The following is a 25,083-nucleotide window of genomic DNA, read 5'->3' as shown; positions in this document are numbered from 1 at the left end:
ACGTGAGAGTTTCAGGTCCTCACAGAAAATGTTGGTTCCTTTCAGACACCAGGCGCGTAAATGTGACGTTGCCAATCTGCGTCATTGCGCTTGGAGACAGCAGACTAGAAGAATGAGATGTACATTATCTGTATGTATGCATTGCACATTGACATTTGTTTGAATGTTTTCTGGTATGAAAACAGAGCGAACCGATGAACTGAAATGAGTGATAGTCGCGTTTCTTGTGTGTTGAATCGCTGTGAATGGCTTATGTCTTGTTTACAGCGCAAACAACTCTTTAACATTCGGCCTTATTAGGGTGAGTCAATAACATTTTTGAGAAAACAAACGTTCATTTGTATTGCATTTGCATATATATTTAATATTGGTTAGTTGTGTGTGTAAAAGGTTGTTTATTGTGTCGCTCTTCAGGTATGAGCTGCTAGCATGCTAACTAACTGGGATTACAGCTTTAAACCAGAAGATCTGGGTGTTAAGAGAATGCTTGTATCATAACAACTTTTGAGGAGTTAATTATTAATTTGGCAAGCTGTTTTTAACGCTAGTGTACATTACATTTTGTGAAATGTACAGAATGTTGTCTTTTGTAAAATATCTGCATAATGCACAATAAAAAAATAAAAAAATAAATAATGTGCACTAACATGCTTATATATAGACAAGCATTAATATTGATGAAAAGCTAAATATCAAATGCCATAGATATAGAAATAGACTATTTTGTGGAGGGGCGTCAAAATGACAATTTCCACCTGAGATTTGGAGCCAAATCACAGATGGGCAAATATGACTTTAGAAAGATGGCAGCATCATTATTTTATTTGTGTGCATAGATAGGTAGGTTTATTAGTAAATCCTGTTATTTTAAGCAATCTTTGTTGCATTATATGACTTTCTTAACTCAATGTAATTTGGCTTTACATTTTCGGTGTAAATGCTCATTTTTAGCCCCCTCTACAGATTAGTGGATTACTCCGTAAATATTAATCCATGGCATTTAATATTTTGCCTTTCATCACAATTTATGTTAGTCTTTCTTCAGAAAAAAATATTAACAAAATTAAAAATGTATGCTGGGGACCTCTGGTGGAGTTGACATGGAATGAAATATTATTATGTATTTGCTTATTCATGTATTTTTGCCAGAACAAATAGACTGATCAGGTGGGATGTTGCAATCCTTATAAAAGTTACCAACCCCTAAAGCCAGTTTTTAGTCCCATTTAGTGCTTGGCGAGTGTTTATTTTGGACCTTGCCTGCAGGTATTACAGACTATAAAAAGAGCTCGCCACAGTTTCCACAGTCAGCCACAGTCGTGCTTTGAAGCCGCACCGCAAGCCACACATGCCCAGATGCATTGCCATATGACTTTGCCTTTAAAGTATCGAATTATATATTGTTCGTTTCACTTCCTTCAGAAGTCTGTAACATGTTCTCTGTTTTTCAGGACTGAACTGACATGGTCTGCTGATCGGTCCACCTCCTGTAGAATAATGCATCATCAATAAAAATGGGAGGCAGCGGGTCCAAAACTAAAGGAGTCTGGCCTTTTAGCAGCTCAGGAGCTGGAGGAGAACCTCCCGGTGAGGTCACTGAACAGTGCTTAGCGCGTCTGAGAGGCTTCAAGAATGCCACTCCATTTGTCTTCACAAGGAAAAGGTAAACATTGTGTTAAAAATGTGAGGAAAACCTGTGATCCCCCAGGTCAATAACCTGCGAGTTCTGAGGCCCCGTTTACTCCTGGTGTTAAGATGCGTTCTGGTCGATCGGATCACAAGTAGACGAGGGAGACTCATTCCCGTTTACACCTGGTGTTTTAATCCGTCTCTTTTGTCCACTTTCAACCACTTCTGTCCTGATTTCTTCGAGGGGAGGGTTTATGGGCGGGTGTTTTTTCAGATCTGATGGACAAAACGTGCACTTTACATATGAACTCGACTGGAGACGACGGAGAAACACACAGAGAGCATCAGCTTTAGTTTCTGCTCTGACAGACGCAACACCAGCCGAACGCTGTGAGTGTGTGTGTTAGAAATCAGGAATGGAGAGAGAACTTTGTGATGGTACGTTTTTTGTCTTCAAACCAAACTTGGGTCTTCAGCCGACAAAGTTTAAATCCCGTCTGGCTGGCGCTCTTCCCATAATGTTTGAACGCATTCGATCACATGAGCGTTTACACTACGAAACTAATCAGGTTGAATGTGTTTTTGACTGGAAGTGGTGGAAAGTGGATAAGCTCAAAACAGTTTTAGACCCGTTTACACCTGTATTTAGCGTCGTCCACTTGTGATCCGATCGATCAAAACGCATCTTAATATCAGGTGTAAACAGGGCCTGAGAGCCATTTAGTGTAGTCTAGTCAGTTGTTGATGGTTTGAGCCATGTGAAGTCAATAAATGGGTGATTCTCATTGCAAGAACATGTCCTATTTCACCCCAAAATCAAGAGAAGAAAATAAAAAGCTATGTTTTGTTTATAGAAATACACTTTCTTTACTTAATTATTATTATTGTAACTCAACAAATCTAAATGTCATCTTTCATAACCATTGAGAAAAGTGGTATTGACAAAAACCATGCATTTCATTAAAGTGCCCCTTATTATGCTTTTTCGGGTATAGGCTTTTATGCAGTGTGTAATATACCTGTCTGTGAATGTAAAAGTGCAGATAAATGGAGTTATCCCATACAGATATGGGAATTGGTATTTGTTTGCGACATGCCGACCAATCACAACAGACTGGGCCATCTGACCAATCAGAGCAGAGTAGACCAATCACAACAGACTGGGCCATCTGACCAATCAGAGCAGAGTAGACCAATCACAACAGACTGGGCCATCTGACCAATCAGAGCAGAGTAGACCAATCACAACAGACTGGGCCATCTGACCAATCAGAGCTGAGTAGACCAATCACAACAGACTGGGCCATCTGACCAATCAGAGCAGAGTAGACTTCCTTTATCAAACTGTTTCAGACACTGAGAAAAGAGGTGATGCCGCAATGGATATTATGAGAAAATGTACGTGTTTTTGACCTTGGATGCATATAAACCTGTTGTAGGAGACTCCAAAACAACATAAGGATCCTTTAATATACCAAAATAGGGGCACTTTAATTTTTCTGTAGTTTTGGCAAAAGTGTTCTCAATTGTCACAATCCATCAATCCTAAATAAATAAACAAATATTTAATTTTAATACATTAGTACTTCACATTTTGTAAAAAAAAAAAAAATGAAAAAAAGAAGGACAATATATTTATTTGTGTGTGAAATGTGACTCGGAAGTGTTTTTGTGATATTCTTTGTGATTGCAGTTCCTTGTACTTTGATGAAGATGGCGATCTGGCTCATGAGTTTTATGAGGAGACTGTGGTGACCAAGAATGGCAGAAAGAAAGCCAAGCTGAAAAGAATCCAGAAAAACCTCATACCTCAGGTGAGCTGCACTGATCCGCTCAGATACATGGACATGTTCAGTGCAAATTGACAGGATCAACTCAAGAAATCAAGTGACACATTTATACAGAATAATTATAAATGATATAAAAACATTATATATGTTCGTACAAGGTGCTTAAAGTGCTTGAATTTGACTTTTTGAAATTGAAGTCCTGGAAAACCCTTGAAAACAGACAAATTTACGAAGAGGTACTTGAAAAGTGCTTTACTTATTTAAATACAATATATATGAAATTAAATTTTTTCGCAAAAACACAAATACAGTCTTTTCAAGCTAAGTTAAACACTACAGCCCGTCTGATAAACCCCCATCAGACCGTTTCTGGATATGAAGTACGGCAACATTATAATATAAAATATTATTTATAGAGCAATAATAGCCATTATAAACTTTGTGTTTAATATATATTATTAAATGCGTTGTAAGTTGTATTTTGGATACCATATATCTGTAATTTGTTTTTAAAAAATCCTAAAGATATTGTTTTATAAGTGCGATCTCTTATTGTAGTGCTTGAAGTCCCCAAAAGTAGTGCTTGAAAGTCCTGGAATTTCTTTTTACAGTATCTGTACGAACCCTGTTTTAAAGATCACTACGTGAGAAGCAACTTATTTATATGACTTTAATTTACATTACATAAGACATTTACATCCCTCCCTGTTCTTGCTTGCACTATTCTAGACTAGCTTTGAACCTTTGTATTTCTAGCTTATGTTATTGCCTCCTTAAAGGGTTAGTTCACCCAAAAATGAAAATTCTGTCAGTAATTACTCACCCTCATGTTGTTCCAACCCCGTAAGACCTTCGTTCATCTTCGGAACACAAATTAAGATATTTTTGATTAAATCTGATAGCTGGATCACTCCTCCATAGGCTTCTAAGACACTATAACTTGCTGGCCCAGAAAATGTATTAAAGACATCGTTAATATAGTCCAAGTGACTCCAGTGGCTCAATCTTAAAGGGATACTCCACTTTTTTGGGAAATAGGCTCATTTTACAACTCCCCCAGAGTTAAACAGTTGAGTTTTACCGTTTTCGAATCCATTCAGCCGATCTCCGGGTCTGGGGGTCCCACTTTTAGCATAGCTTAGCATAATGAATTGAACCGGACAAGACCATTAGCATCTTTCTCAAAAAAATGAACAAAGAGTTTCGATATTTTTATCGAAGTACCAGTACCATGGGTCCAGCAGGCGTAATGATATGACGCAGCACATGCCGCCTGATAATAGGCTACTGAGCTGGGGACTATTATCAGGCGCTGCGTCGTATCATTACGCCTGCTGCACTCATGGTACGGCAGCAAAGTTTCTTGATTATTACGCAGGAATGAGAGTATAGTTCCTAGCCATATCAGCCTAGAAAATCGCAACTTTACATTTTCCGTCGGTCTTAGTACACGATGTAACTACAGAAGAGTCAAGTTTTAAATAGGAAAAATATCGAAACTCTTTGTTCATTTTTTTGAGAGAGATGCTAATGGTCTTGTCCGGTTCAATTCATTATGCTAAGCTATGCTAAAAGTGGTACCGCCAGACCCGGAGATCGCCCGAATGGATTCGAAAACGGTAAAACTCAATTGTTTAACTCTGGGGGAGTTGTAAAATGAGCCTATTTCCAAAAAAAGTGGAGTATCCCTTTAAGTTTATAAAGCGACGTGAATACTTTTTGTGCGCAAAAACAAACAAAAATAACGACTTTATTCCACTTTTCATTTCCTTCTCTCTGAGCCTCGAGTCTTTTCACGTAGTGTTTAAGCGTAGCGCATGTTGCATGTCACCACGTATCACACACATGACCAGCGTCGGCCAATAGTGAGCCTACGTGGTGACGTACAACACAGACGCGCTACGCTTAAACACTACGTGAAAAGACTCGAGCCCCAGAGAGAAGGAAATGAAAAGTGGAATAAAGTCGTTATTTTTGTTTGTTTTTTGCGCACAAAAAGTATTCTCGTCGCTTTATAAACTTAAGATTGAGTCACTCGGACTATATTAACGATGTCTTTAATACATTTTCTGGGCCAGCAAGTTATAGTGTCTTAGAAGCCTATGGGAGGAGTGATCCAGCTCTCAGATTTAATAAAAAAATATCTTAATTTGTGTTCCGAAGATGAACGAAGGTCTTACGGGGTTGGAACGACATGAGGGAGAGTAATTACTGACAGAATTTTCATTTTTGGGTGAACTAACCCTTTAAGATGAATCCCTTATTGAATTCCTCATGTGGACAAAATGTAAATGTAAAATATATTCATATATTTTAGCCTCAAAGCTAAAAATCATTGACTACAAGGCGTTTATTTATTTATTTGTGTTTGTTTGTTTGTTCCAGGTCTTCCGTTTAAACCTCTAAGCATTTATTTATTTATTTATTCTTGGTGTCTTATCTAAATATTTCGTTTACCTTAAAAAAAACCCCATAATTTAGTTTTATAGCTCTTAATTTAGTATTAAAAGCATTTTTTTTTTTTACCATACTTTTGCATTTCATGCTTCCAGGGAATCGTTAACTTGGATCACCCCCGAATCCACGTGGACTTCCCTGTCATCCTGTGTGAAATATAAGCAAACAGACTCTTCAGGAAGTGACATGGCTGTAGGAGCGCCACAATCCCCCTCGACTTCCTTCCACCTTTGCTGTTCCTCTGTAAGGACGCCCCGTGGCTCTCTGTTACGACAGGGAGGGCGTTTGCCCTTCATCTGGCTTTGACCAAAAAAGTTGAATCATATTTTCTGATTTACATTCTGGTGTATAGACAGCAGGCGCACGTCGTCCTGTCTTCTGTGATGTACAGTAGGGAATGCATGTGCAATGAGAGTGTGTAAGTAAGGAACCTAAAGCTATGCAGGGATTGTACATAAATCATGTGTTTGTTAATGTCGACCAATTGCAGTGCGTGTTTATCGTTTTATTGTATATTATTATAATATTCTGTTGTATCAAAGTCTGTCTCTTGTTTGTTGGGCTGCAACCCACACCTGCACTTGTAATCATTCAATGTACAGTAAATTATGAGTTGATATACTTGAATAAAATGTTTTAGCAGATTACATGGCCGTACTTATTCATGTGACTCGATGTAAATGTTTATAATAACATGAATGCCAGGCAACGTTGGCTTTACATACATAATGTTTTGCAATCTCTAAGTGAAACAAAATATTCAGTGAAGACGTCATGCTGGAAAGGAAAGAAATTTCTAAATTGGAGACTGAGAATACATATTAAATATAATATATAATAAGTTTCCGCTGATATTGAATATTTAATTGTCGCTAATTTCTACATTTTTACATTTACATGACCTTTTCCATCATTCTAACAGTCACTTAGTTAATCTTTAATTAAATTGTTTGTTTTTAATATAATAATATAATTTAACTTTTTAATTTATAAAAAATACTGTACATTATAATGTTGTGACAGTAATGCAATGTTGTTTTACCATAATTTATATATTATGATTTTTGTTTTTGAATTAGAATAGATTTTAATTTTATATTTTCTTTTTTCATTTTAATTTTAAAGTTTTAGCAATTCAGTTTTTATTATATTTTATTCGTTTTTTTATTTTTTTATATATAAATATGTATTTTTTTATTATGTTTTAGGTTTAGTTGATTTAGTTTTAGTTGAATTAGTCCGTAAATTAAGAACTTAAACTAAATGAAATTGAGACATAATGTTTTGTCAACTATAGCTTAAGTTTATTTTTATATTTCATTTTATTTTGGATAATGTTTATTTTTATTTCAAGTAAAGAAAAAGTTGTTTTTAATGGTTTTAGTTGTAGTTAACAATAATAAGCCTGGTTGAGTTTTTTTTTTGTGTGTTTTGTTTTTTAATTTATGTGTAAAGAATTTTAAAATATTAATATTACATATTTAAAATTATTATTTATTATACAAGTTGTTATTTATTCAGAGTTAGCATTCATTTATTTAATAGTGTAGAATTTAATGGTTATCGGCCATAGAAGAAAATAATTATCATTAATTTCTTGTAATAATTACTGGAATGTCACTTTTGGTGCAACAAAAGATTTAAAAAATATTTTTCTAATAAATTATAATATCATCTTTTCCTATTTATTTTGGACACTTTTTCCTTGGGTTGTGAATCGTAACGGACGTTGAGTTTATTTTGGCAGTGTTATAGTTTGCCTGGCACTGGGGATTAGGGTGTGGTGAATGTGAAAGGTCAGAGGTTAAGCTCTTTGTAATGTTTCCTCGCATCTTTGAAGTTCACCGGAGGGAGGCTCTCACTCCCGTTCAGCAGCTTGTCCTCTATCGACATACGATAGAAACATTATCAGAGCCGGCCAGGCCCCGCAAAGGCACGTTCATTACAAACAGATGCCTGTCCCGATGTAAATGACTTCACTGGGAATGTTCGTCCCACCCATGTGAATGAAATACAGGAAGCTGCGACAGGATGCCATGTCTGCGCACAATCACTCACACACCGATAAGAGAGAACAAACTGCTGGAGGGTGTAAGAGTGAATGCGTGATGAGACATGTGAAGGTTACAGCGGCCGCAGGGGCGTGTGTGTGTGTGTGAAGATACTGTTAAACAGTCAGATCACACAAAAATGTACATTCTATCATCGACTACTCACCCTCATAATGCTTGGAATATGTAGCCTATATAGAGCTATTCCCCGGTGTTCGCTTGTTATATGAAGATCTTACCTTTTCAACCTCAAAAGTCTTTTATCATTGGCCTCTGATAAAGCTGCTGGTTGACCTTTGACCTGAAGGTTTGCTCTTATAGGAGTAGAGATGGAGAGATAATACAGGGGAACTGCTGCCTCTGGTCTCTCCTGACGCTCAAGGATGTGAGTTCGCCATTTTTGGGAGAGGGGCTTGATGGGTGTGTGTGCGTCCAGTTCCTCTCATATTGTTAAAGCTTCCTGGCGCTGCCTAGTTGGAAGAAACAGTGATGTAAAACCCCAAGAACGGGGAGGAAAGGAACGGGGCCGAGGAAGGAAGTGTCCCTCTCTCTTTCATGAGCGCACATGCACTGACAGAGGACACACATGAGTCAGCAGAACATCAGCGGAACAGGATCTCAGTAGGTCATTCTCTGAGAGGAACCACTTGAAAGAAGCCCAATGACGCTCTGATTTCATATCCATCATGTGAATCCTCAAACATCTGCAAAGTGTCAGTGAATCTATCTACTGTTATTGCTCACACATGTTTAAAGACCAAACCTTGGCAAAATAGGTCATAATTTATTAATATGGATGCATCTTAAAATTAATAAAACCTAACACTTATGTGATGGATGAGACATTTAAATCATTTTTTTTTTTGAAAATATTTGATTGTATTATTACATTAAGAGCCTAGAAACAGCTGCTTTGTCAAACTATACAGATCCAGATTCATGGTATTCATATACGTAGTGCTAAGGTTCTTCAAAAGCATACTATAGTATTATGGTAGGTACCATATCATAGGATCATGGTCATTTTATGGCTTTTTTGCAAGTGGGCCCTTACAAATGTGTGTGTATATATTCACACACATTTTTTCTGAGATCAGTGAGCATGTTCTGTTTCTTAAAATAAATAAATAAATAATAATAAATTAATTTAATAAGTTTCTATTTTTTCTTCTTCTTTTTATTGATTTAATGTTTATTCAATAAAAAAACCCACTGAATTGCACACGTTATACTCATTTGCATAAAGGAAAACACGCCCCCCGTGAGCTGGTCATAGACCACGCCCATGCAACGAATCAATGAAACTTATGAAAGCGGCGTTTTGAAGTTCTTGCGCTGCAGATAAAGATAATTCTCATGAGACTTCACGCGACATTACATCGCAACATATGATCCGAACCCTTTATGAACAGCGGAACACTCGCGAAAGTCTCTCTGTATGAAGCAACAGCAATGATTTACATCGCAAACACAAGATGGAGTTATTTATCTGCGAATGACTGTTATTTTTAATATCAAAGGTGAGTTATTTCCATAAAAAGGTGTTTTGGTTTCATGTTTGTTGCTCTATGATTGAGGTTAACAGGCTGGTGTTGGTTTATGATTGTTTTAAACACTTTTTACACTCACAAAATATGTACCATGGCACGATATCCAGGAAATACCATCGAAATTAATTTCAGTACCATGGAATTTTGTAAGTACCTTAGTATTACGTTTTATTGCTCAGATGTTGCTCTATTGTTCTCAGTTATGTTTAATTTAAACATCAACTAAGTTAACTAAGTTAGAGTTAATTATCAACATAGAGTAAGACTAAAGAAGTACAGTATAATATTAATGTGGAGAGCATAAAAAATTTGGCAAAAGTTGTTGAGATTGCAGATCAAAAGTCAAGATTGCATCTTGACAAACCTAAACTTTGTGTGAGACTTACCTTCGTTTAATCTCATTACTTTAGGAGAAACAAATGAGAAATTAAAATTCTCAGTTATGTTTTATTTAAACATCAACTAATACAATCCCCTAGAAGAAGAAAAATAGACATAATAGAGTTAATTATCAACAAAGAGTAAGACTCAAGAGGTAACGTACTGTATAAGATTAATGTGAAGAACATAAAAAAATGGTTTTGGAAATATTTGATGAGAAATATTAAAGTTATTGTGATCCATATCTCTGACTTTTGATTGCAGATTAAAAGTCAAGATTGTATCTTGACAAACCTGAACATTGTCTGAGATTTACCTTCATTTAATCCCATTACTTTAGGAGAAACAAATGAGATATTAAGATATTTCTTATCAATATCTGATCAGGTCATTCTGTCTTAAATTGGAATATCATCATGTGTCTTTCTATGAATTGTGTGATTGTGTAAAAGTGTTGCTTAAAACAATGTTACATAAAAGTAGCATTTAACATTTCCTTCTTAACTTTGACTACTTTATGTAAAATAAATTTGTTTTTGTATTTGCTAAATTATTACAATTATATGTTTACATAAAAAAATAACATGGATATCTTTTATTTTTTTTAATTTTTTTACAGTATTTAATTTTAACTGTGGGAATAGCAGTAACACTTGGACTTTTATAATTATACAATTGTATAATAATAAGTTAACCCACTTTATTTAAAAAAAGAACTCACCTCAAAGTCATAATATCATTGATTTATAACTGATTAAACTTACGAGGTTAAAATGGCCTCATTACATTTGCTGCAGTCCCCTATAAAAACAGGTGTCTTCTTGTTAACCCTTTGAATGAACTCTGATATCAGAAACTATTTTTATTGACTGAAGATAATAATAATGAACTGTAATGAGGAATGTGACTTTATTTCAGGCCCTTATTGTGAACGACTGAAGTCATGGCTCACTGGATCCAACTTAATTGGAGAATCTGGTTGTTGGTTCCACTGGCTCTGGATCATCTTGCTCTTGCTGAAGACCTGAAGCCCACCAGATTGCCTCTTTACCCTCAGAAGCCGCTGGTTCTCGTCTGGAACGCCCCAACTGAAGACTGCAGGCCTCGACACAAAGTCCATCTCCAGCTGGACCAGTTTCAGATCGTGGCGTATCCCACTGAGGGCTTCACCAAGCAGAACCTCACCATGTTCTACAAAGACCGCCTGGGCTTGTATCCACACTTTGAGCACGACACCGCCGTCAATGGTGGACTACCACAGATCGCCAGCCTCACGCACCACCAAGAGAAGATGCCAGAGGGGATTGGGAAGTACATTCGTGACCCGTTAGCACAAGGTCTGGCCGTCATCGACTGGGAGGAATGGCGTCCGCTGTGGATTCGTAATTGGGAAGCCAAAAGCATTTACAAGAGCGAGTCGGAGCGCTTAGTGGCCCAGAAAAACCCAAACTGGACTCTTACCCAGGTAAAAAAAATGGCCCAGCTGGAGTTCGAGACGTCCAGCCGCATATTCATGCTAGAGACGTTGCGTCTGGCCAAAAGCTTGCGTCCCAACCAGCTGTGGGGCTTCTACCTCTTTCCTGACTGCTACAACCATGACTATCGCAACAGCCTGGAGAACTACACGGGCCGATGCCCGGATGTAGAGGTGGCCCGGAACGACCAGCTTAAGTGGCTGTGGACTGAAAGCACAGCCCTGTTTCCTTCAGTATACATGAACTCTGTGTTGCGTTCAACATCCTTCGGTCGCCAGTTTGTCCGAAACCGGGTGAAAGAGGGAATGAGACTGGCATCGGTGGGAGAGGGACTGGCACGTCCTGTTTTTGTCTACAGCCGCCCTACGTATGCCAATGAGCTGGAGTTGCTGACAGAGGTGAGTTTGTAGAAAGCAGAAACATTTGCAGTGATAATTTCAGCTTATTGCCTGATTGACCTTTTGCCGACTCAGACAAGTGTTACAGAACATTTCATCAGAACAAACTGAAGATTTCGGTCAACGGTGTGATTTTCTGTAAAATTGCTGAACCTCCATAAGTGGTATTGGGTTTTATTCTTATGTAAGCTGGAATTAAAGGGATAGTTCACTAAAATGTTTTAATTCTGTCATTATGAACTCACCCTCGTTCCTAACCCATAAGACTTTTGTTTATCTTCGGATCACAAATGAAGATCTTTTTGATGAAATCTGAGAGCTTTCTGCCCCTCCATTGACAGCTACGCAACTACCACTTTGACGCTTCAAAAAGTTCTTAAAGAGATTTCATCAAAAAGATCTTTCTTTAAAGAAATTAATACATTACTCTTTAAAGGAACACTCCACCGTTTTTTCATATTAAACTATGTTATGATTCCCTTAACTAAGACGAGTTGATACGAGTTTTTACTGCGGCGAGTCGAAGTGCTCCCAAGTGCTATTCCGCCATACGTTATAGTTATCCTTTTTACCCGCTTAGAAAAGCGCCACGTTTTATTTTGTGTCACCATACTTGGTCGTGTAACTACTCGTGTAACTGTATTTAAATAGGGAAAACGTGGAGGTGTTTGGTCGCTTCTAACTTAATCTCTGTTTGGTCCATAATGAATGAACTGGGCTAAGCTAAGTGCTATCAAAGTGTCGCCGTGCGCCAGATCGATTGAGTGCACGCACTGAGACGAGAGCGATATGTATCAACTCGTCTTAGTTAAGGGAATAACATAGTTTAATATGAAAAAATGGTGGAGTGTTCCTTTAAAGAGTAATGTCTTTGCTAAGACAACTTATCTGAATCAATATTGAAGATTAATTCCATCAAGTTAATGTATTAATGTATTTTTTGACTTTGCAGATTCTAATTCCATTGCAGATTTAAAGTTAATATTGTATTTCGACAAATCTGAGGATTGTTTGAGACGCTTCTGTGATGGAGACGTGTCATATTATCAGAGAAACATCTGATGAGTGGACTTTCCAAGCAAAACTTTCCATTTGCTCTTCATTTAATCCCATTAGTAAATGAACTGATTGTGGAAACTGTGTGATTTTTCTGCAAAACTGCAGGAAAACCAAAAGTTCCCACGTAGGCTGGAATTAAGAGTAGCATTTCAAAGCATATAAAAAGGAATTTGTTAAATTACTCTTTGAATAACTTTTTACTATGGCTTTAATAATCTGACATTAATATTAAATGAGTACTTTTGGTACCAATGCATTTTATGTACATTTCATACGTTTTTTTGCATACATTTATTTAAAGGGGGCTTGTACTGATGTTCTACCACTTTATTTGGGAATGAGAGGTGACAGAGTTTTATCCAAGATTTCTAAAAGTGCATGGGAACAATATTTTACCATTACTTGGGATAATTTCTGTGAAAGTCCATTTAAACCTATCCAAACACAAACACAAAGGCTGTAAAGTAAAAGCAACAGTTGCTTAGGGAGCAGTGCTTAGTAACATTTGCAAAGAGCCAATAAAAGTTTAGTAAAATCTCTGCATTCAACCTACAGCTAACCTCTGACACTGAACAGAATGTGCGGAAATGAAGGCTGACCTTAAAGGACAAGATATTCCATTCAACTGCCAGTGACTCTCCCCATTCTGTGTGTTCAGTTGCCAAAGAGACGTCTTCTGAGTGTCTGAAAATATTTCTTCAATTGTGTATGTTAGTAAAGTTCACGTGCCCAATTGTTGTCTTCCCTCTAAAGATCTTCAGGTTTTATGCACAACACAAAAAACATCTTTAACAAGATCTATTCATTACTTCAGAGCTTAAAGGTGAATGTGTACCACTATGACAACTATATGACTCTGTGGTGCTTTCTTAACATTGCTCCATTTATTTGAGCAGTTTTAGTAAAGATTAAAGCGTGTATATGGTCTTTGTGTTGTTTATCACAAAGCTTTTCCTTGTATACCCATACTTTCTGCTCTTTATCTCTATATGTGTGTGTTATTATGTGCAGTGGAACAGGAAGGATGCTGGTCGTGTTTTCAGTGCCACCACCCATCATATCATTCCAGCTAATTTCCTAGATTGTTTCTAAGATGCTGTGACAAAATTGTATTCATTCGTTATTTGTGGGCTCAACTCTCAGCAATGTCCAAGATCCAGTGACTGATTCCCGTGTGTGTGTGTTTGTGCAGACTGATTTGGTGTCCACCATTGGAGAAAGTGTGGCCCTGGGAGCAGCTGGTATCGTATTCTGGGGCGATGCCACTTATTCCAGCAGCAACGTAAGCATTCACACATCACATTGTATATTATTTTAATAATTAATAGTACTTGTTAAGGGGTTTAGCTGGAGGCAGGAACCATTGAACGTTCAACATAACTTTAATCACAAAATAAACATAAACAACAAAATGTAAGTAGGCGACAGCCCCTCATGGACTAATGCCGCATAAACTAAAACAAAACAACAACATAAAGTCCAGGTCTGGTCCTCTCTCGTCCTTCACTTTCGTCCCTTCTCTTTTTATCCTTCCGGAGCTCCTCCGTGGGACTCGAGACACTCGCTCTGTTCCCACGGCTCTGCCCTGCTTGCTAAAGATTTCATTGATTTACATTACAAGCTATTAAAAGGTCATCTTACTTTTTGACTGTATAAATAATATCTGCACCAAATTGCATATGTTTGTTTTTTGAGCTCCATATTCTCATATCACACTATATGGTTTTATGCCCTGATGTATCAAATAGGATACAAAACATGAAACGCATTTTTTTAAGATTTCTGACTATTATTATTATGTCAAGTTTACATAGTTAGGATTGGTGATTTAAACTTTGGCACATAAGTTGTCCTTTGCTGTTTTTGCCACAGTTATAAATTATTTCTTTGTAGACAAACTAATAACTGCATAGCAACACTAAAATGCCTACATCACCTTAGCAACGCCCTGGAAACCACCCACAACACCTTAGCAACTGCAAAATAACACATTAAGGTGTCTGCAACACCCTGCCAACCACCTAGCAACATCGCAGTTTTGCATGGGAAAACTCTAGTTTTTAGTTGACATAATTTCTCTCTCTTTATCTTTTTCATCATTCAGGCCAGTTGTTCCAGTATAAACCAGTTCTTGCGGGGTCCACTGGGCCGATACCTCCTCAACGTCTCCACGGCAGCCGAGCAGTGCAGTCGGTTCCTGTGCGGTTTCCACGGCCGGTGTCTGCGCAGACATCAGGACACAGACACGTATCTCCATCTTGACCCACAGACGCACACAATAGTTGGCCAGGGTAGTGAACTGCACGTGAAGGGAGAAGCGAGCGTGGAAGAGCGTCGGCAGATGAGTGAAGACTTTCAGTGCCAGTGTTATAGCGGGTATCGGGGCGAGAGATGTGACCTCGAGGACCCTCTTCAGCAGCGGGGACACGGACATGCACTAAAAGCAATATGGATATACCTTCTCAGTCCATTGCTGCTTCATTTACTGACCTGAACACACCTCAACTGGCACTCGTTTTCTTGCTTATGAAATGTTTGTCGCTCCAAATGCTGTTCTGAAAAGGTCCCTCGCTTTCATGAAGTCATGTGGGTGAGCTTGAAATTAAAATTCATAAGTATAAACACAGGAAACTCAAAAGTTCCTTGGAGTTTAAATAAGCACTTTTGTTTGTTGTCACACGTTACTCACACACCCCTTGATCCAGATGTAGGAAATTGTGCAACAGGAAAATCTCATGAAAATCTATGACTATGACTAATGATTATCTGATAGTGGATTCATTCAGAAGATGTTTTATTTGAAACTCAGATAGTTTAGTCTTTATTTGAGTCACCGATCATCAAACAATTTGAATAGGTGGACATCTGGTTTTATGCATCTGTCTTTGGTTTGAGTGTGAATTTAAGACGTGACTATAAAGATGCTGGTTATCTAAAACTACAATGTAGGGTGCAAACATCAAATGTAGTTACACAAATGCACAAGTATGATTTGAATAGGTGGAACTAGTGGGTTTAAGCAAGCCTTAAATGGACAGATCATCCTAAAATGAAAATTATGTCTATTTATTCAATATTAAAGAGGCCATTTGATGCGTTTTAATGTTTTCCTTTTCCTTTAGTGTGTAATGTATCTGTTCAAGTTCATAGTCTCCACAAAAGGGATTTATTCTAACAGAGAACATTGCTCCAGGACGGCCTAAAATGCCTTGATCGAAGTTCAGATATTGCTTCTGAACATCTATAAACTATAAACATCTCGCAATTTGAAATATCATGCCCGCCCAAAGACTACAGGCCGTTAAGTACACACGTCTTGTACCTTTGTCTTTTTGTCCGATTGTTTTTTGCTTCAAATCAAAGTTTGTAGTGTTGTGTTTTCACCTCGTTCCTAATTGGCTTGGTTCATGGCTTATAACACTTCAACGTAGACTTTAGAAAAAAAAAACTATGGGAAAACTGAATGGAAAAAAAATACTTCCTGAACCAGCGATGCTGAAAATATATTATTATTATATTATCTATATTATAGATATAAAAAAATCTATATTTTTTTTACATTAAAGTATGTTAACCTGTTCTAATAAAAAAAATAAAAAAAGACCTTTTAAAATAGCAATCACATGGCCTCTTTAAATTAATATTCATTTATATTTCAGTGTTTTCCTGAATGACTTAAGAAGGCTTGAAATATAGTGCATATTGAGTTGTGTGAACCACTTTTAATAATCATTAATATGAGACTACTAGTGCTGGAAATGTGGACCCATATGCTGGCTGACCTGAGTTTGAATCTGGCTCGTATTTCATTTCCTCATCACAACCCCGTTTCCCGTCCTGTCCTATAAAGGCAAAAACCCTTAAAATAAACAAAGTTACTACTCAAGAACTGAGTTATTTATATCCTGCTATTTAAAAATATTTTGCAACTTTATTTTGACTGTTTCATGGACTAATAGAAATGTTGCCGAATCAGCATTTACGCACACTTTTTGCTTCGTTCAGCTTCTCTGTCAGTGTTGTAGAGGTGATTGTTATGGAAATGAGAGTTATGTGACCCTCGTCATATTCATGTGAAAAAGGCACAAACACTGGACTGTGAGAGAAGCATTTGCATTACATCTTTGAACTGTGGCATTATTGCGAATTATATTTTCTGAAATTGTGATGCACAGAGTAACAGTATTTGATCAAAATGATTTCTGCTTTTGATTAAAGAAAATGTGACTGGTAACATTGTGGATTCATTTTAAAGAGTGTTCATTTCTTTTCACAGTTATCGCTGCCTCAACAAGTTCACAGTCAGTGACCATTCAGTGTTTCTCAGTTAGTGGAACTTTTTACTGAGTAAAAGAACTAAAAGAGGAGAGACGTATGAGGCTCCAACCCTTGGTTCTGGAGGACCAGCCCAAATTACAGGGTTTACAAACCACAAAGTTATATTTGTTGCTTTTAACTCTGTGAACATTTACTCAAAATAGACATTTACCAGTAGGAAGCAATATGAAATATGGCATGTTTGTTAGTCTTTAATCACTCTAGAAATGACTTCAGTAGTTCAGCTGCTTTGCATGCAGCTGTGGTGTTTGATGGTGTTACTGATACCCACAAATAATGTTGGTACCTCATTTGTTAATTTTAGCTCTTTGCGTGTATAAAATGTGTTTTTTTCCCTGAGTAGTATCACAGATTTTAAAATTGCTTCCTTTTTTCTGAGAATTTAAGTCTTGATCTTGAAATGCTGTGAGTCACTAGTCACATGACCATAAATGTCACACAATCTACACGAAAAGAACAACCTTTGCAGTTCAGATACTTACCAATATAGCTACCAATTTTACACTTCAAAAAGTTCATAAAGAGATCGTAAAACTAATCCATATGAATTGAGCAGTTCAGCCCAAAGTTTCTGGAGTGCATGAGCTCAAAGCTTCTGTATACCACAACTGATGTGTGAGTTGATGCATGTTTATATGTAAATAAACGCCTAAATTCAATTTGTGCATCATATAAAGCGATCGTGTCTCTTCAGATAATTTGGACTGAACCACTCAATTAGTTTTACGATCTCTTTATGAACTTTTTGAAGCATCAAAGTTCCAGTTGCATAGATGTCAATGGAGGGACAGAAATCTCTCAGATATCATCAAAGAGATCTTCATTTGTGTTCCGAAGATGAACGAAGGTATTACAGGTTTGGAACGACATGAGGGTGAGTAATTAATGACAGAATTTAAATTTTTAGGTGAACTATCCCTTTAACGCTAGCTGTGTGAACGTCCCCTACGCTCCTCCTTAGACCACGCCCTCTTTTCCCTAAGAGACTTTTAAGTCACGAGAGAAGCTGAAACATTTGATATTTCGTGAGTGATTCATAAAGATTTACTGAATAAGTAAGTACGATATATGTCTAGCTGATATGATTGCGTGCATTTATTCATATAAACAGCGTCAAAATGTACGTTCTCTGTGTTTGACGGGTTTTTTTTGCGTAAAGTCTTGGTTCCTCTTTTTTTAGTTCTGTAACGTTACCAGAAAAATTAACATCAAAATATGTCACCACCATTCTTCTAATTATCATAAACGTCTAAACACAGCTTGTCAGATATTGCCCATTTAATGCGTGTATTTAACTTATGTTTGTGAAAGTTACCATTGTAACCAACACTCATATAAAAATACTGGTAATACAACGCTTTTTTTTTTGGACGTGTTGGTTTCAGAAGTACTGATGGTAATACTCCATCTAAATGTACCATGGTACTAAAATTTGTGTAACAAGATGGTGGTAAAATAGTCATTTTTGGTGCTTTTAGTCTTGGTAAGGATATTTATGATGGTAAATGTCTTTATAAAGCTATTCCTCTTTTTGTTGTTGTATGTTTTTATTTTATGTAACTTACTGTCTTGCTTTTTTATTTGGACCTGAGTCTAATAAAGCGTTTGATACATACAAGTTTACATACAAATATATAATCATATAAATACCATAATATTATCTTTACTGTACCATAATGTCAACACAAATGTAATATTCATATATCACAGTATTACCATAATGTGCCCAAGATGTTAATAATGTTAAAGAATAATGATAATACATTTTTATTTTGTAAGTGAATGTCATAGTTACCATTTCATCTATGTATCTGCCTCTCTTTACCAATGAAATGAAAAATCATGTACAATTATAAAGTCACGTTTCAGGGGAAAGGTCTACACACACACACACACACACACACACACACACACACACACACACACACACACACACACACACACACACACACACACACACACACACACACACACACACACACACACACTTAATGTAGTGTTTCCTGAAGTGGATGATTATTATGGATAATGAGTTGTTCAGGATAAAGTATACCTTTGTTCAAAAAAATTGCCTCTCATCATTGAAATTACTTTTCGAAATTAGACTGTAGCTCGACTTCATTTCCATTTAAATTGCCTCGGCTCATGTAACATCGGGTGTGGAGCTGGATGCTAAATGGTCCACGTTCCTGTCATTGCAGGTGCAACGTGTCACCTTTTCCAGGGATGGACGAGCTTGGACGCCGAACATGTCCTCTGCTGGTGTTCAGCATCTGTTTTGCGTCTGTTCTCGGCCGTCCCCCGATCTCATCCCCTCTCCTCACTCATCTCCCGTTTTTTTCCGTATGGAACGCGCCGACGGAGCGCTGCATGTCTCAATTTGGGGTCGAGCTGGACTTGAGCGTCTTTGACATCGTGCACAACCGCGACCAGGCCTTCATGGGCGACAACATCACTATTTTCTACTCTGATAAGTTGGGAGAGTATCCTTACTATGGCCTTGGCAGTGAACCGGTGTATGGAGGTGTTCCTCAGAACTCCAGCCTGAACCAGCACCTTCGGAAGGCCGATGGCGACCTGCGGACAGACATCCCAGATCGTGGTTTTCACGGGCTGGCCGTCGTCGACTGGGAAAAGTGGAGGCCGCTGTGGGAACGTAACTGGGACACTAAAGAAGTGTACTGGAAGGGCTCTAGGACTTTAGTGAAAGCCAAACATCCTAGCTGGAATCCGGATCAGATAGAAACGGAAGCTGTGCGTGAATTCGAGGAAGCTTCACGGGCCTTTATGGAGGAGACTTTAAAGCTGGGCCACAAAGAGCGTCCTGGAGGATTATGGGGGTTTTATGGCTTCCCTGGCTGCTATAATTATCAGTACAAGAAGAACGGGACGTATACGGGCGAGTGTCCTGCTCTAGAGATGAAGAGGAATGATAAACTGGCCTGGCTGTGGAACGTCAGCTCGGCCCTGTACCCTGATATCTATCTAGACCTGGGGCTCCGGGGCCGGGATCAGGATATCTTGCTGTACAGCCGGCATCGGATCCTGGAGGCCCTGAGAGTGAGGGAACAGATCTCCCATCACCCACCACCTGTCTTCCCCTACGCCAGGATCGCCTACACTTACTCCTTGGAGTTCCTCTCGCAGGTCAGCACAGATAAAGTTGAACTATGAATAAAAATGAAATTTGAATTGATCAAAAATGTGGTTTAAATGTCACTTGTTTGTGTTTTCAGGAGGACTTGGTGCACACTATTGGAGAGAGCGTCGCTCTAGGAGCTTCTGGTATCGTGCTATGGGGCAATGGGAACTACTCCAAAACGAAGGTCAGAGTGAATAATTCAGAAATACACACACTTCCGATAACACCACCCTGCATCACATGTGCTGAAGGAAATCCAATACTCATTTCTTACTAATTTTGTGGTGATGATTCCAAAGATAGTGCCTGTTTTGCTCAAGCATCTCACACTTTCTCATAAAATATGTGGATTTTGTTGTATTTTTGGGTGAAGAAGTCGGAAAAACTGCCACAAAGACGTGATTCCTGTCGTCCTCTGAGCCAGGCTACAGCTATTTGTTCAATTCTCAGTCAGTTTCCACATGTATGACATTTTTTAAAGGGATAGTTCACCCAAAAAATGAAAATTCTGTCATCATTTACTCGTACTCGTGTCGTTCTGAGAGATTTCTGTCCCTCCATTGACAGCTACACAACTACCACTTTGACGCTTCATATGGTGAACAGATTGAATTTAGGCTTTTATTCACATTTAAAGCTTAGCTTTACAATGTCTTTATGAACTTTTTGAAGCGTCAAAGTGGTAGTTGCGTAGCTGTCAATGGAGGGACAGAAATCTCTCCGATTTTATTAAAAATATCTTCATTTGTGTTGCGAAGATGAACGAAAGTCTTACGGGTTTGGAGCGACATGAGGGAGTAGAGGATGACAGAATTTTCATTTCTGGGTGAACGATGCCTTTAAGCCTAATCCTGGTTTCAAGATTATAATTATTGCCAGTGACAGAAGAACATGCAAACATGACCCAGATGTTTTCTGCTAAACCTGTGGGTGTTTTACTACATCAAAAACAGCGACAGAAAATTACAGATTTTGTGGCGGGGAAATAAAAAATAAGTATATATTTATAAATGTGTTTTTGTAAAGTTGGAACAAACGTGTTTTTGAACCAAAAATGGTTCTTCTATGACATCACTGCAAAAAAAAACCCCTTTGGGAGCCAGTGTAGGGAAACTTCTGCTGTATAGGTGGCGTCACACTAGACATGTTCTGTTCACTCATACTCATATGTCAAGAAGACTTGTATTTTCAGTAGTCAAACATGAAATGCTTTTGGGAATTTGACATCCTATTTTGTAAAATGCTTTATTCCATCTTTAGTTTAGTTTACTTTACTTTATGTGCACAAATATAAAATATACAGTTTACAATAAAAACAAGAAAGTACAATCCATATACAGTGCAGGGAGAGGCAGAAAACACAAAAGGGCTTACTTAAAGCCTCCACCAAAACAATTTTTTTTATTTATAATAAACTAATTATGAAAATTGACAGTTAAGTGACAGTGAACCTGTAAATTTACTTAAAAATACATCTTAAATTTCTCTGGAATGTTACCTTTACTTGAATATATCTTATTAATGAAAAAAAATGACAAAAAAATCCATACCTAAGATACGCACTTTCTGTTACACAATTAGTTTTTAACCTTAAAATATTAATGTTGATGAAAGCTACAGCTCATAGCCACAGTACACTCTCAAAAATAAGGTTTCCAAAAAGGGTTTTCACAGCGATGCCGTAGAAGAACCATTTTTGGTTCCCAAAAGAACCTTTCAGGAAACAGTTCTTAAAAGAACCATTTTGTCTTAAGCCCTATTCACACTGGATTAGTATTATCTTGGGACCACGTGTGATTTAGAAATGATCCCCCCACATGAGAATTTTGGGTGGCGCATTCGCACAGGATAAGCAAAGCCTGTGATTTCACTCGAATTTACTGACTCATCTGCCGGATATAATGTCAATAGGCTATTGCTTGGAAATGTCTTGTCATTATAGGTGTAGCTGTATGAAATATCATAAACAGAAGAATGTTTCTTACCGCATGCTGCTATACATGTCATTCATCTCCATCTAATCATTCTTTGCTCTTCTGATGGTTTTCAGCTTTCTCTTTCTGCAAATTGTACAGTTGTATGGTGTAGCCTATAGTGATATGACCCAGCATCAAAACACTCCAACGCAGCCTCCATTCTTCGCGAAAGATGGATAAAAAAGTGCACAAAAACCTTATAAAAATTATAAACGACCCCGCCAAATCACAGAGATGCCGATTCGCACGGGACTAATATTATCACGGGACCTCGGGGGGTTCGGTGAAATATGGTAGGTCATTTGCGGGGGAATCTTTACAAATTACAGACATGGCCGATTCACACGGGATTAAGATCACATACAACCTCTGCAATTATTACAAATGACTAGAGGTCACCAGGTAATACTTATCCCGTGCGAATAGGGCTTTAGTCTGAAGAACATTATAGCGGCTACTCAATCCAATGATCAAACTGCTGAGAGACTAAGACAGGGACTTTATGCACTTGTGACGCATAAAATAAAACATTGTTGAAGAATAAACTTTTACTAGCTTTTTTATTGCATAGACTGATGTTTCTTGATGGTACAAAGTTTAGTGGTCAACAAAGAATACATCGTCCCTGCTCACCCCCTCCTCCTGTTTCAATCTAGCCTGGCTAACGTCAGACCTCGTCTCATTGAGACGTGGTCTGGGAACCACATGTTCATTTTCTCGTATTTGAGGCGTGGTTTACGAAGGCCCAGAGCCGTTTATTGGGCGCTACGAATGTCTATCAAATGCGCCTGTACGTAGCTCATAGCCAATCGTTTCAATTATACCAGATGACGTATGTAGAGCGACAGAAATTCGACGAGGAAGAAGACGATGGGTCAGAGATTTATGTGTATGGCAATAAAGAAGCTTTAATTTTAAGAGTGTTTAAACTCACTAACATGTACACATAACCAATGATCATATCCTCTCCATATTCCATCTGTGCAGAGAGCCTGTGTAGCGGTGCGGGAGTACCTGGACGACACTCTTGGCCGCTACATCGTGAACGTGACAGAGGCAGCGTTTCTCTGCAGCAGGACCGTGTGCTCGTCCCAGGGCCGGTGTGTCAGACGAGACCCGAGCGCCACAGCCTTCCTGCATCTGGACCCAGCCTCATGGTCCATCGTTCCCAGAGCAGGACTGCCTGGGCCAGTTACAGCGGGTCCGTCTTATGTAGCTCAGAGGAGGCTGAGGACGGCTGAAGATCAAACCAGAGGATTCACAGACAGTTTTAGGTGCCAGTGTTTCCCAGGCTGGGGAGGAGAACAATGTCAGAAACCAGTGCCTGTAGAGACTTTTACATAACAGAAGTTAGACTAGACTAGGAGACTCAGGGCGGGTCACCTGAAGTTTGAACCCATCAGCCCCTGTGCACTTGACTGTCACAAATGTACTTGATGAAGTGTATGCGACTATGTGACTATGAGTTTGTAAAAATCAAAATGCATTTTATTTTGAGTTTTGAATGTTTACTTTAAACATATGCAAAACCCTGAGAATGTAGCGTAAATTATCTATTGATTTAATTCATATTATTCAAAATCAATCATAAACAGCATAAAAAAATAAAAAAAATCATTGAAATCTATATGGAATAAACTATTTTGACTAATAATGTCACATACATTTTTTCTTCTTTTCTTTTGTGAATGATTAGTTAAGAATGATTGAATTTACATATTTCATTTAAAATACACAAACAGAAAAGCCATTACCTGGTTGCTGAGTTGTTACCTTAGTAAATACTAGACTTGCATTTCCTGATGAAAATACCGGTGTCTTTGAGGGAGAAGAAGAGTTAAAGTCAGGTTTTATGTGTTGGCTGTAGTCGTTGACTCATATATGCACAAGAAATGCAGCGTTGTTGCTCTTGACATTCGTCGAGCATCTTCTTTTAGAGCAACTGTGAGATCTAAACACCATCATTTTAGTCTAAAAGCGGTTATGAATAAATGCATGCAAGAAACAAAAGACTAATCGCAATTTACGATTCAAATAATTGCAAAAATATCACAGTTTGGCAAACATTACTACAACACCACTGTTGTTGGTTAGTTTTAGAATGCAGAACTTGCTAACAATGTAAATCAGTGAAACCCATTAAATCAAAATGAGGTTTTGTGGCTTATATGCAAATATATGCATTTAATTTGAACAAAATCAACTTTTACCAGATATATGCATTTAAAATGTACAGTCTTTGTTTTCTGGGAAAACAAACATTGCAAACTCAACTTGCACTGAGGCAAAATTTTTATTTGGTCCAATAAAACGCTCTCTAATTCAAGCCTGCTCCGCCCCCTAATAGGCCACCATCTGATCTGACCAGCGAATCATAGTTCAGGCTGTGTTGTAGCTTAAAGGCTATTGGTTATTTTTTTTGTATTATTTTTTTTTTCGATGAGCCTTTGATAGATCCTGAACAAACTTTCTGTTCCAGTATAAAATACATCTGCAAAAGAAAGAGAACTAACTGCAGAAAACTGAGGAGGAATAATAATAATAAAAAGCACAATGTTTGGAGGAATATAAATACATTGCAGCCCTGCAAGCTTGATATGAAGGTAAGATTGCGGTTTTGTTGGACGTGCTGTCCACAATGTCACTGTAAGACAAAAGTAACACAAACTTTGTGGAATCATACACTCGATATGGCCACTAGAGGACAGTAGAAGCACACTGTCGAGTGTAGGCGACTGTGAGATGTGGTTAAATCCCGTTCAAAACACTTCAAATATTGTGTGAAGACAACAAGCACTTGTGTAATTCTAATTGCCTGGGCTAGAAACACTCAGTTA

At 37.9% G+C, this 25,083-nt stretch overlaps 2 protein-coding genes across 4 annotated transcripts; both read left to right on the top strand.

The window, feature by feature from the left end:
* Positions 1-40: 40 nt before the first annotated feature.
* On the top strand, positions 41-6,523 carry tusc2a (tumor suppressor 2, mitochondrial calcium regulator a). Of its 3 annotated transcripts, XM_084425843.1 has the most exons (5): positions 41-130; positions 268-301; positions 1,452-1,663; positions 3,323-3,443; positions 5,972-6,523. In XM_084425843.1, the coding sequence occupies exons 3-5, from the start codon at positions 1,515-1,517 to the stop codon at positions 6,035-6,037; spliced, it is 336 nt and encodes a 111-aa protein (XP_084281969.1). In that variant the 5' UTR covers positions 41-130; positions 268-301; positions 1,452-1,514; the 3' UTR covers positions 6,038-6,523. The 3 variants fall into 3 exon arrangements, with proteins under 3 accessions (XP_084281969.1, XP_084281970.1, XP_084281968.1); XM_084425844.1 differs by lacking the exon at positions 268-301 and having other exon boundaries at positions 55-130; XM_084425842.1 differs by having other exon boundaries at positions 63-301.
* Positions 6,524-9,311: 2,788 nt separating this feature from the next.
* LOC311301678 (uncharacterized protein) lies at positions 9,312-23,904 on the top strand. Its single transcript, XM_084426953.1, has 7 exons — positions 9,312-9,447; positions 10,777-11,731; positions 13,983-14,072; positions 14,895-15,283; positions 19,330-20,275; positions 20,365-20,454; positions 23,234-23,904. Exons 2-7 carry the CDS (start codon positions 10,802-10,804, stop codon positions 23,588-23,590), a joined length of 2,802 nt encoding a protein of 933 aa, XP_084283079.1. The 5' UTR covers positions 9,312-9,447; positions 10,777-10,801; the 3' UTR covers positions 23,591-23,904.
* Positions 23,905-25,083: the final 1,179 nt, after the last annotated feature.

The sequence above is a fragment of the Rutilus rutilus genome, assembly GCF_951802725.1.
Source record: "Rutilus rutilus genome assembly, chromosome: 12".
NCBI classification, from domain to species: domain Eukaryota; kingdom Metazoa; phylum Chordata; class Actinopteri; order Cypriniformes; family Leuciscidae; genus Rutilus; species Rutilus rutilus.
This window is presented reverse-complemented; position numbering and strand designations above follow the sequence as displayed.